The sequence below is a fragment of the Buteo buteo genome, chromosome 22, assembly GCF_964188355.1.
Source record: "Buteo buteo chromosome 22, bButBut1.hap1.1, whole genome shotgun sequence".
Taxonomy (NCBI): domain Eukaryota; kingdom Metazoa; phylum Chordata; class Aves; order Accipitriformes; family Accipitridae; genus Buteo; species Buteo buteo.
Window position 1 is genome coordinate 4,499,357 of NC_134192.1, and position 12,981 is coordinate 4,512,337.

The 12,981-nt window shown below is 40.9% G+C and overlaps 2 protein-coding genes across 6 annotated transcripts in view; one reads left to right on the top strand and one right to left on the bottom strand.

The window, feature by feature from the left end:
- Positions 1-1,040: 1,040 nt before the first annotated feature.
- On the top strand, positions 1,041-1,720 carry KCNE5 (potassium voltage-gated channel subfamily E regulatory subunit 5). The gene has a single exon (XM_075054312.1). The coding sequence runs from the start codon at positions 1,344-1,346 to the stop codon at positions 1,689-1,691; it is 348 nt and encodes a 115-aa protein (XP_074910413.1). The 5' UTR covers positions 1,041-1,343; the 3' UTR covers positions 1,692-1,720.
- A 5,421-nt stretch (positions 1,721-7,141) lies between these two features.
- NXT2 (nuclear transport factor 2 like export factor 2) overlaps positions 7,142-12,981 on the bottom strand; it is a 66,057-nt gene continuing 60,217 nt past the window's right edge. For 3 of the 5 annotated variants that reach the window (XM_075054502.1, XM_075054501.1, XM_075054503.1), the window contains exons 2-4: positions 11,391-11,477; positions 10,067-10,211; positions 7,142-9,149 (exon numbers count right to left, since the gene is read on the bottom strand). In XM_075054502.1, coding sequence (XP_074910603.1) covers positions 8,971-9,149; positions 10,067-10,211; positions 11,391-11,408 — 342 coding nt within the window. In that variant the 5' untranslated portion in view covers positions 11,409-11,477 and the 3' untranslated portion in view covers positions 7,142-8,970. Of the gene's footprint in view, positions 9,150-10,066; positions 10,212-11,390; positions 11,504-11,729; positions 11,812-12,981 lie in introns of those variants that run through there. The other 2 variants (XM_075054499.1, XM_075054504.1) reach the window with 2 other exon arrangements.

Consider the following 12,981-nt stretch of genomic DNA (forward strand, 5'->3'; position numbering starts at 1 on the left):
GAGGCCCTTGGAGCATTCACAGGATTTCAAAAACCCCGTAACTATGGGCACAGAGCTTTGGGAGGGGAGGGGGGAAAAAAAAAAGAAGATGAAAACTTGCCTGTCTGCTGCAGCCTCAGGACCCTCTCTGGCACAGACATACTGGGAACAGCCAAAAACCCAGCCTACTCACATTCAGTCCTCTCCAGGCCTTTCTGCTCAAGGAACAGACCCTCTTCAGCTAATTACCAATTGTTTTAATTACTCCAATTAATTCTGCCTCTGGGTGTCTGACCACCACAGCTGCTGCTGCTTAAACTCCTATGCCTCCACCTTTCCTTGCAACACCTCCTTGCTTTTCTCCGTTACGTGCCCCTCGAGAGCAAACCCGCTCCGTGAGCCTGCCCGGGGCCTTCTGTGTCGACGTGCCGTGGTTTTATCAGCGCGGTGCTGGGTGAGGGCTCTTTCGCAGGGCAGCTGCGTTCACGGAGCAGCAGGTCCCGCACGGCTCTGCCAGGCTGCCTGGGCGAGCAAGGCTCAGAAGCCCGTGGGCTTTGCCACAGAGCCCTGCAACAGCACTGGTAAGCTGCCAAAGCTCAAGCGACTAGACCCGGCTCCTTCCTGGCTTTATTTTGGTGGATGTGGATTTTCCCAAGAATTTACTTTTGTGGAAGATCTCGCTTGTGTAACTCAGGGAGCCTGCAAAGGGATCTCAAGTTTGCGCTGTTCTCCGAGCAGAGATTTTTCTCGGTTCTCTCACGGTTCCCTCCCAGAGGAGAGGGAGCCCAGCTGGTGCTGAGCAGGGCTCAGCAGTCCCACCTGCGCAGGACCTGCTCCCAGGGGCAGAGGCACGCTGACTGCTCAGCTGTTTTCTACGTGACTGCTTTTTTCCAGCTGCACCTTTGGGACAGATTTAGATCATTTTATCCCTTCTAGCGTGAGAGCGTGCATTCGAATGAAACGGGGCACCGTGAGGAAGCGGAATCAGCCTTTCCAAACGCCAGGCTCTTTCCTCCCTGCCCGGGAGGAGGCTGGGTCTGGCAGAGGCAGGGCAGAGGCAGCCAGGCTGTGGCTGCCACCTCTCGAGCAGAAGGGCTCGGTCCTGGGGTTTGTCGCACAAGCCGTTTCATCTGCAGTGCCGGCACAGCACTCCGAGTGCCAGCACTCCGCACCGGTACGGATACAGCTACTCCAACCAGCTCCCAGGCGCTGGCCCCAGCGCTAATTGAGGGCTGGAGCGCGAAGCCCATTTCCCAGCGGCTCCTTCCGAGGCTCCACCCGAGCGCAGGGCACCTCGCCGAGCCGATCGGAGCCGATCGGAGCCGCGCTCCCCCCGGGGCCGCCCCCGCCGCCGGGGCCGGGCCATGAACTGCAGCGAAGCGCGGCGGCTGCAGGCGCTGCTCGGGGCGCTGCTGCGGGACCTGCGCGGCGGAGGCAGCGGGAACGGCAGCGCCGAGGGATCCGGGTTCGAGTCCCGGTCCCGCTCCGGGTCCGGGCCGGGGGGAGACGCCTCGCTGTACATCCTGCTCATCATGATCTTCTACGGCTGCTTGGCCGGGGGGCTCATCCTGGCCTACACCCGCTCGCGGAAGCTGGAGTCCAAGCACGATCCCTACCACCTCTACATCGAACGCGACTGGGGACGCGGCGGCGGTGGCCCGGGCCAGGCGGCCGAGGAGGGAGGCCCCGCCGAGGGCCAGCGGCTGCTGTGAGCGCGGCCCGCTCCCGGGTTGATTTGTACCGCTTTTCATCAATAAACGCCTGCACCGCGTACGTACGGAGGCCTCTCTCTCATCAGTCGTCTTTAGAGCTCGGTTTAAGGTCGTCGTCCTTAAAATCGGTCCGTGCTCCACCTCGTTACCTGCCCTGCGCAGTGCCGCTCCGCATTCCTTCAAAGCGGCTCCGCTATCTTGCGACGCGCCCTCCTGTCGCTTCCAAGCGCCGAGAGTTACACCAGGTACAACCGATGGGGAGGGTCGGGTCTCGTTCTGTTAAAGCAAGGTTGGTTTGGCTTACGTGGAAGCACTCGCCAAAAAGAGCTTAGAAAGCAAAGTCGTTCCCACACGGAAAGCGCCAGTGCCCCTTCCACCTCGGTACGGGGCTTTGCCCACGCACGGGAACCGCCGAAGCTGTCGGGAACATCCTTCCCCACGCAGAGACGTGCGGTTCCAAGGCTATCTTTGTACGAGTTAAACCTGAAGATTAAAACAACATACAGCGTATGCTTTCTACAAAAAAAGCTAGGCAGGCAAAGGTTGTTTCTGATGTTCCAGCCACATTAATAGTCTACCATTTCTTGGTTTTGGGGTTTTTTTTTTGGTTTTTTTTCAGATAAAGATTAGTGAACAATTCCAAGGAACAAGTACCTTCACTAGCAATGCTGCACTACACAATCCAAACTACTACTTGGATTTAACCCAAACCACACTGCAGGCAAAAGAAGCTTTGACATTAAATTCAAAGGAGGAGAGATTTTTATGTTGCAGACTTCGGTTTCCTAACACTCGTGCCTGTTCTTTCCACAGCAGAACGGCTTTCCTATATTTGGCAACTACTGCATCTTGCTATCTCTACTATAACTGTGGGAAATCATTGTAAACTGAATACCTCAAGTGATGAGTTTAAAAAAAAAAAAAACAACAAACCCTTGAGAGGACCGGCCGTTACCAAGTCAGCTTTGTCACTGTAGAAAACTATCACAATATCCACAGACCAAATTACAAAGTATCGTTACATATCAAACAGTATCTTGTGAATACTTAGACATTTTAATAATTGAAAAGTATGGGGCAGGGAAAAAATTCAAGCTCCAGAAACAATTTCAATAGGAGTATATGCAATAGTACTACATGCCAGCGTTCTATCAGTAGATGTATGTGAAATCTTTAGCTTGGCAAAGAAAATGCAGTAGTTAGCATTGTATGGGGAAAAGGATGTCAGAGAAACCAACAAACTGCCAATATTCTTAAAATCCCCTGTCAAGCAGTTAGACAACAGTAGAAGTTATAGTCAGCTACCTCCATCTGCAGGGATTCAGACAGTATCTCTGGAAAATGCAAGTGCTAACTTCAGCCTCGACTTTTTGAAGAGCCATAAGCAATATATATTTATATATGCACACATATATTTATTTTAAGCTGCAGAAGCTGTCTAATGAAATTTCACACTGGGATAATTAAAACAGTGTATCAGCCCCACTAGAAGATTTTCTGTGAGGATTTCTTTCGGTACAATCAGAAGTAGGCTGACCACAACCAAAGTTTCCCCCTATAAGAAAGGGGGAATCATTATGCATATCCAAACCCTTTTATTTAACCTGTCTCAGTGAGTAACTTCTCTTTTTCTTGCCTGACCACTGCCCATCAGCAGGACTCTGGCCTCTAAGAGGCATTACAGACTAACAGCTTAGAAAGTGTTTGGGAACTACAGTGCTAACCACTACCCCTGAACTCAGACAGATTAGACAAGTACAGGGGAAGGACTGTTCCAGTTTTCTTGAGAGATCTGCACACATTAAATGCAGTGGACACTCAAATGTGTGCTTAACACATTGTATTTAATATTAGCTGGTGACTAACTGCCTTCCACTGCTTCATTCTGCAGACAAAGCTGAAAGCTTGTTGTGGCAGTCCCTCTGAGTTGGTGTCCAACAAATACCACTGATTACGTACCTTTATAATCCATTTCTCTCCCTCCCCAAAACACAAAGTATGTGCAACATACTGTATTTGGGTCCTACCTAAAAAAAAAAAAAAAAAGGGCTAACCTTGTGAAAAAGTTTACCCTTCATTAGACAGTTCACAAATACGGAAAGCACAAGACCTCCTGCCAAGTAACTAACAAAGCATCTAATTCTAATTATCTCCTGTTCTATCTGTACCTTTCAATAACTGAAAGAATCACAAGGTCTCAGTGAACTGTAGTAATCTGTGATTTACATCAGTCCGTCTATTCTTACAGTTCAAACAGATGTTTAAATAAGATAACATCATCATGCATTAACTGTAGCTTACACTGGAACAAGATATACACCATACATACAGATATGCTTAATACAGTTTATCTTTTTCCCATAAACACATAGTACCATTTTTTATTACAGTCCACATACTGTTCTAAACTCTGTTAAATCACAAATTAAAGAGGAAAGTGTACCATGGAATAGTTATAGAGGGGAGTTAAGAGTCCTACGGAACTCTAACTGACAACAGAACTACCCACTCCAATGAACCCCTCAGACTTTCCAGTGAAAGCAACACCCGCAGAGTTCAGCTGGGAACAGGAACCCTACGAAACTAGGTTAGACTGCCCTACCAAGCAGCACTGCCCCAGGGCTGGGAGAAAATAAAAAATAAAATTAAGCCTTTCAGAGTAGCAAAACGTCAGTCCATTAGGAATTCAAGCCTCCTAAATCAATTCAGTTACACACAAGAACTCACAGTGCCCCTATGCATCATTCCATCCAGATGAGCCTAAGGATTCAGCACGGATGTGCCGAGTTCTGAAGAAAAGTCCGCTTTAAACACTCAGAACCTAGGAACATGCCGTAGCTGACAGAAGGTTACATTGCAGAGCCAGTAATGTAAGTTCACATCGAGTTCATTCTTACTCTGTTGGCACGAATACACACACCAAAGTACTCGAACGCCCAAGAGGAATTCATATTGTGGCATACAGAGACCTCAATAAATAAGTATTAAGCCCAGCAGCAACATTCATTTATTTTTGTTTTAATAAGTCCAATACATTGTGTACTGGTTGGAAACCTTAAAAAACCATGAAGCTGCAAACCCACTGGGACTGAACTGAATTAGATTGTAAGAAAACAAAAATTAGCCACTGAAATTCAACACACTTTTTTCCATCAATAGTATATTCTAAGGCACCTGTATTACTGATGCAGGGCAAAATGGCCATTTAATTGCCACAGTCCATTCAATCACTGGATATGAAAGATAACAAGATAGATTTATTTATATTATTAAACCCAGCCTTCTGAAGGAATAAGCTCAGCTATCAGTGACCTACTTCTTCTCATTTAAGATCAGAAAAGAAAAGCTTGTTTAGAAAGACGTAACTATTCTTTTCTTCAGCCCAGGAAGAATATTGAAAGAGCAATTTCTGGATTCACTTTCAACATGCATGCAAAAATATCTTCTGTTTTGGCCCTAACTGTGATTTATTTTTCCCAGCACTCCTAAACCTTTACACTGCATCAGCTGTCAGAGCCTTGCTCAGGATCATTAAAAAAAGTGGCTGCTTGCAAAACCTCACTGAAATCTACACCTTCAAACACAGCAAGAATATTACAATGTATTTCACACTGTTTCTAGAACAATGTCTGTTTCCACGTAGCTGTTGACCTTGTATTAGCATCCCCATCTTTTCATTGCCAGCAACTAAAAGCTGCTGTCTACACCGTGTAGATGTTCATTAGTAATTTGATGTTTTAAACAGCAAAATAAAGCTAATAAATCACCAGAGTTGTCATGTGAACCATTCCTTATTTGAGTGTTTCATTTCTTCTTAGCAGAGAAACAGCAGAGGCACAACAATATGCTCTCTGTGAAAATATTTAGTCCAAGAATCTGCCAGAAGTTTTGTTTGACTTCAGGTAATCTTTGGACAGCAGTCTAAACTTCAATAAATTTTAGAGGGAAACGTCAATTTGAGATTGTTACTCTAGCCAGTTCAACACCCTTTACTGCCTGACAGTGCTCTTGGTGAGGCATTTGCTATAGGGTGGTTATTCCAGCCACATTTTTTTTACTGCAGCGCTGACAAAGAGCTCACAGCCAGCCTGCTCTGCAGTGCCCCAGCACCATGCTGCAACAATCAGAACACATAACTCATACCTAGAACACGAGTCATAAAGATAAGGAAGCCACAAATTACTTCTTGCACTTTTAATATCATAAGAACAAACTATGAAAACTGCTAATAATAAAAAAGCAGAACATCAGGTAGTTGTTTTTTTTTAAATTAATCTTACAACAGGTCTTAAACAATTTCAAAAACTTATAAAATATATTCAAATGTAGAAAGTTACTTTACTGATAAAACAGTATTTATTTATAACGTGCTTTTCTCCAAGCAGGATAAGGAAGTATACGCATATCAAAACTATCAGAACAAGTCATTCATACCACCTGAAAAAGTCACTCTTCTCCAGACCAAGGAACAGCACAAGTATTTTAAGTCAATTTAACTGTAGTATGCCAAAAGAACAAAGCAACATAAACACAGTGACTAAGAAAGACAATACAGGGAATATACACAAACCAGAAGATCTATCAAGTCTTCAGGAGCCACAATTTAGTATGTGGAAGTGCTTAGCTCTTCAGCTGGCTTTGCTTCACCGACCAGTTGTACATTAGTAACTTGGTATCAAACAGCAAAAAATGGTAGTATTAACTCCCATTTACAGCTTAGAGCATAAATATGTTCACTTTATAGACACCCGTTGTAAATTTCAGATATTAGAGCAGAATCAGCTACAAGGAACACTAAACCAGCTGGATGGTTTTGTACTGAACAGAATAAAAACCACTGTAGGTTCTCTTCTGCTAATTTCTCTCAAAAAAACCCTGTATGCACGCCAAGTCCAATTCCAACCACACATCTTACTAAGTAAGAGTTTAAACTGGGTTTGTCCAGCTAGGCCAGATAGTAAGCTTCCCAAGTAGTGTTCCAGGTAGTGGTGGCTTTTTTTTGTTTGGTTGGGGTTTTTTAATATTAATTGCAGAAGTCAGATTTAAAAGCAGCCTGCATTTGAATAACATGAAAATAACTGAGAAGAATAACATCTGCTTGAAACATTGCCTCATATATTCTAAATCTCCCAATCTGCCTAGAAAAAGCTTAAAAACTACTATACAAATTAAAACTTGAATAAAAATACCTGGTAAGTATTTATTTCCAGGAAAAGCTTATTGGGTACAGATAAAAGTGTGTCTTCTGGTGACTGCCTTCAAAGTTCAACAAGCAAATGCTACAGTTGCACCCATTACGACATTTCAAAAGTCGACACCTGTTTTGTGTATGTAAAGCAGATCTGTAACACTACTTACATCATCAACAGCAAATTAAAAAAAACAGAAAAGCACACCATGCCACTGTCACAATTCAACAATGATGTATCAGTTAACAGGCAAATTTAGGGTTAAGTTTTCTTTTCAAACTTCTAGAAGAAATACAAATATATGAACCTCACACATTCTGTTAAGAACAAACAGTAATTAAAGAGAGCGACTCCACTACATACAGAAATAACAATGTAGTTACAGTTTTCAAAAATTCTGGACTTCTTGCATTGTTTTGCAGGAATTCATATTCTTCAGGCTGAAAAACAGTTACACAATAGTTCAGAACATAAACAGCTTCTGAATAGAGACAGGTTACTAATTCTAACTTACTGATGTAAAGACTAGAGTGCCTTAAAAAGAAATAAAATTACTCATTCCACTTAAACATCCCATTATTTGTGGGATTATATCGCAAACTACAGATTTTTTAAGATGTTTTACACAAGTTAGACATTGTTCATTTTCACAGTTTTCCTGATTTAAGTCATAAAAACAAGTAAGCTGCAGTCGTAACTGGTTTTGTATTCAGGTTGCTGCTGTCATTGCAACACATATTAAGATCAGCATTACAAGTTCCCCTCATGTATTTTCAGTTACAAGCAACTGTACTCTCACATATATAGCAAAACTTTGATGTATTTTTTTACTCAGCTTCAAATAAATGTACCACTTTGAAACAAATCTGCTATTCAGATTTACTCTTAAGTTCCCACGTTAAGATGGACAGTCTTAACCTGCAGTCTTGAAAACTATTTTAAAGCAGCTGAAAGCTTTAAACTGCAAATTTAAAGACACACAAAACCCCCAGAATCATTAAAGGCAATATTTAAAAAGAACATGAAAACTACAGCAAAAATCTGCATGAGAGGATGGTATTCATGTTCAGAGCTGTTCTTCTAAGTTGAAAATAATCAAAGCACCTGTTCTGAATAACAGTACTGACAAGAAAAATTGAAGGCTTCACAGTAATGCACGTTTTCAGTGCCACTTTTTTACTATAGTGTTTCCTGAAAAGACAGTAGAGAATCAAAACCTGCAGACTAAATATGGGAAAAATAGTCCAAACTGCATGGCAACAGAAATTACAGTTAAAGCAAACAGAAACAATGTAACTGACCTAGTTCTTACACTGTAAGACTTCAAAAGAAAAATAATCAGTTTGAAGTCCTTCAGGTGCATGAGACAAGAATTGTTGGCACAGCAGCTCTGAATCATTCAGCATGTCCTACGTATGGATCAATGCAAATTAACTACAACCAAAGGCTGAGAAGCTTAAGCCAAAAGGAAACCTGATGAGACTATTTAGTCCTTTCATATCAGAGACGGTAACATTAGCTTTCCAATGGATTATTTGAGAGATTACACACTGAGGAGCTGTATTTGCTACTTTCACAAACAGTAGAAATCATTGTCAATCCTTCCTAGCCTCTTACAACCAAGAGTAGGTAGCTTTAAGAACTCTATCTACATGCCACAAGCATCTTCTCCAAAAGAGGGAAGATGCTACTGTAAAATCAGATCTTTTCAAGTTGAAAAAATTACACGTTTGGTCAGAATTGTACATTAAGAGGATTTTGTGTTCAAATAGTAGAGTTTCAGCATTACACACAAGAAGTCTGGAAGTGGCAGCATAGCTGCTTGTAAGGCATTTTAGGAATGATTCCAACACACCTCACCACCTTGAGCATTTTATTACGTTCAGCTAACACAAGCAACCTCTCACGTTTTATGATTGTTTACTACTAAACCCATGGTCATTGGGATCGACTCCAAAACGTCTGCAGACTTTCCAGAATCACAGCTGCAACACGAAGAGTTAGCGTTTCCCATACGTGGAGAATGGCTGTCCGTACAGCTAACTTCAACATGTCGAATGAGAGAGGTCACTTCCCGTAGCCAATCCTCACTAACTGGCCCAGTCCTGAAAGCGGAAACAGTCACTGGCGATCTTCCACACTGTGTTGGTAGGTGTGGCTTGTGCTGTCAGCAAGAAGTTCTGATTGAAGTAGCGCTGCTTGTCACCATCAAATTTTACTGTCCCACTTGTCACCACGAGGACTGTTGTCTGGCCTTGAGTAGCTTGCTCTTCACAAGGAGAAAAAGTACAAAGAAAACAACTCGAACAAAGGCTAACAGGTAAAGAAGTAGGAAACATACACAGAAGTTTCATTCAATTCTGATTATACTAGTTATAGGCTAACAATTTGTTACACACCCATGAAAAGTACAGTTTTGTTGCACCATTTCTATACAGACAATGGTGTATTTGCTCACCAACACTGCTTTTTAATGGTTTTTCTATTTTCATCTCATGTTGTTCATTTTAGAGCACTATAATGAACACCCGAGTTTTTGCTTAGAATAAGCTCTCGTTATTTGAGATATACATATATATATTTATATTTAGCAAGTTGCATACACTTTTTTCCCCTGCTATCAGAGATTATATCTTTTTCACAGCAGAGCAAAGCAAGCATCCTTGACCACAGGCTTTTTCCTCAGACTCCCAAAATATCTGTTAGAAGGGAATTTATTAACTTCTCAATTATGTAAGCCTTTCATTAGCAATTGTTAATCAGAAATCTGAAGAACTTAACTTCTATTCTAGATGTAGAGAAATCAAAGTACATACAGGTTAATGATTTGTTCCACATTACACTGCAGGTCAGTATCAGAGTCTACAGTAGAGGTCTCTTGACTTAGAGATTGTCAAGGACAACATAACCTGATAAGCCAGACTTTTTCAATACATAAAAATACATCACATTTGAATACTATCTTAAGAAAAAAGTCCTTAAAATATTTTCCCAGACATGAGAAAGCGTGGAGTCGCTGCACCTCTTGATTTGTGCTTTACTTACGCACAACTTGACATTTCAACCCTCAGTATTTTCTCTAAGCTTGTTCCAAAAGAAGTATTAAGAAGTATTATAATTGCAGTTCACTTTCAACAGTTACAAAAAGACTGAAAAATAAATAAGTAAATTGTAATACAATCTTACCATGAACGGGCTGGCAGTCCAACATATTAACCTGGAATTCACTAGATGGCAACATTTCAAAAAATTTATTCAGTTCTTCTTGCCCGGACACTGCATTACCATTCCAAACTAACGTTGCTTTGTCCAAATAAAGTCTTGTTAAAGCCTGAGTGATTATGAATATACATATTTGGGGAAAATGTGTAAGCACATACAATGGACAACACACAAACCAACATTCTTTAAATCCTTATGTTGTGAATTATTGATTTCTTCTGTTACTGTGACAGATAAAATGCCCTCCTGAAATATTAGCTCCTTATAACAATTAGTGCTCCTGACCAAGAATTAAAAATAACTGAACATATTCTCTTTTATAAGTTGCATAGTGACTCATATGCCTCCAAATTTAAATACTGATGAGATTCTTTCAACACAGCTAATGATAGAACTGAACCAGCTGCTAACAAAAGGATAGTGCTAACTTTGCAGAAAGTTTATTGCTGATTTTTTTTTTTTCAGGGGTGTGTGTGCACACAACACATTATTTCAGAAAAGGATAATTTCAGGTAAAAAAAAAAAACACAGCCAAAACCAGAAGACAATACCAGGAACAGTAGAAACTTAAAAAGGACAGTTATCTGCAGCAGCAGACCAGAACTTCCCAAATGTTTCATAAGCTGTAACAGTTAAGTAACTGCCTAACTCTCCTTCAGGCTGTTGAAACATCTCTGCCTAACCTACTTTGCAAAGTGACTATGAAGTAACATGCAACTCCTGATATTTTCTCATAATCTAAAATTATTAAATTACAGTTATAACACATTTAAAATTCCAAAGAAGAGTCTCCACAGCTCTCTTTTGGTGCACAAATCTATTACATGATACCACATCAATGTGGTCCATGAAGACTTTCAGAGCCAGATAGAGCTGTTTCCATTTTATCCTCAGGCACTCCTGAAGACTCCCAGAAACAGAAGTAATCACTGCTAATAAAAAAAGTTTGGAAAAAAATAAGCTAAATCCTGACCTCAGACACAAATAAAGCAAGTTTTATCTGCCTGTATGGACCAAATCCTGTACCTGTAAAACACAGTTGGACACAAACTGAACTATTATCATGAAGAAGTCTAAGGCACTTTCTAAAAGGGCCCCTTTTACAACAATGCTACACAGTAACGTAAGGAATCCTCTACAGGGCAGTCTAAGAGGAACAGAGGTCTCAATCTGGCCAATACAATACATGGTAAACAACCTTCAGGTGCTTTCAAGGCTGACACTAGTTAGAAAAACAAGCAAGAAATGTACGAGACAGTTCTAACTATTGTCAAAAAAATCTACGTACCCTTCTTCTTTTATCCATTGTCTCATAATAGATATTGACAAATTCATCCGCAGCTCTACAAGCTTGATCCACATAGGTTTTGAAATCCTGGAGAGAAGAAATCATACCAAATACTTAAGTTAGGCAATTTTATGCAACCTAGCCATCTACAAAATTTCTCCAATAAATCACTCTGTTTGGTCTTCTCCATCCTCACTGAAAGATGATGTCATGTAACATTGAAATTGGTTCCAAACTCCTTTCCTACTTGCAGGAGGTACCAGCTTTTAGCAAGGTGACTGGTTTAGGATTCATTTTGAATGCTGATAAACTTATTGTATTTAAATTGTAAATATTTACATTGAAAAACTGGTGACAGCTGGCTCCAAGTGGTGTGAACATGCGAGTATTCACTGAAATATTTGTTGCTGTGATGGCTGTTCTGAAATAAAGTTAAGAAACACGATTTATTCAACATATTTCTGAAAACTATCAAGAACTCCATCACACTGCCACCATAGTCTCATTTTTAAAAACACATTTATATATACATATATAAAATTTAATAATATATAGATATAAAAATGAGAACACGCACACACGTTGGATGTATTCCAGTATCAATCACTCCACTGCTATATCCACACTATATTTTTGGTAAAAACAAAACACTTCTCCTCACAGCTCATTATTTTTCTTACATCTCTCTATTTTATTCATCCAAAGGTAACAGCCTTTGTTGTCACACTACCGCACTGTGATCTCTTTTGGTTATTTGGTCAGTTTGTTTAGGTGTTTGGCCCTTGACCTCTTACAGACCCTGAACTGTGACATCCTGGAAAGCAGTGATTCTGCTGCCCATACATCTACAAAACTGCATTTGGTTCTGTTATGATATTTTGTTTAAAATATTATCATTTATCATTATTCTATTTCAGCGTTATATTCTCAATATCTGCAACTCAATCAGTACTTCACAATTTAACTACTTACATTTTCTTGACAGCCTTTAATGAATATAAACCAGAACTACCATGAATTCCTCTAGCATTACCACAAGAAACACTTCTATTCAGAGAAAGCTCCATACTGCAAAATACTTACCAGCCTATCAAATAATCCCTGCTTACTCCACAAAAACAAATACTCTCATGTTACTGCATACTATTCTTTTGATCTCCCTCTGTAAGGACATGAGCCTGCTCTTCACCTTCCTATCTTCTCCAGCAATTTCTGAACCCACAGACCAATTCCAAACAAATATGACCAAGTAGTCTTAAAGACGCTGTATTCCAGCAAGGGCCAAGAGAAACTTTTTGGCACCAGGAGACAAAGAGTATTGAACCTTCCACTAAGGGAACAGTGATTATAACTCAGCCTGTTATGTTATTTAGGGTAGATGGCTGTTACCTCCCAACCAGCACACAGTTGCACACGTAAACTTTCTAAACAGCAGCCAAACATATTGCCATTTAGCTGCCAAACACACAGAATGGCTGCGAGGGAGAGCATTAGAGAAACACCAGGAGACTGGAATGAGCTGTTAGGGTACCTGCAATACAAGTCAAATGGAAGATAAGCTTTGTTAATTTTGATACTCTGGGCAAGTTCT

Excerpts from the sequence above, each read along its gene's own strand:
- KCNE5 (XM_075054312.1), top strand. The coding sequence starts at position 1,344 with ATGAACTGCAGCGAAGCGCGGCGGCTGCAGGCGCTGCTCGGGGCGCTG.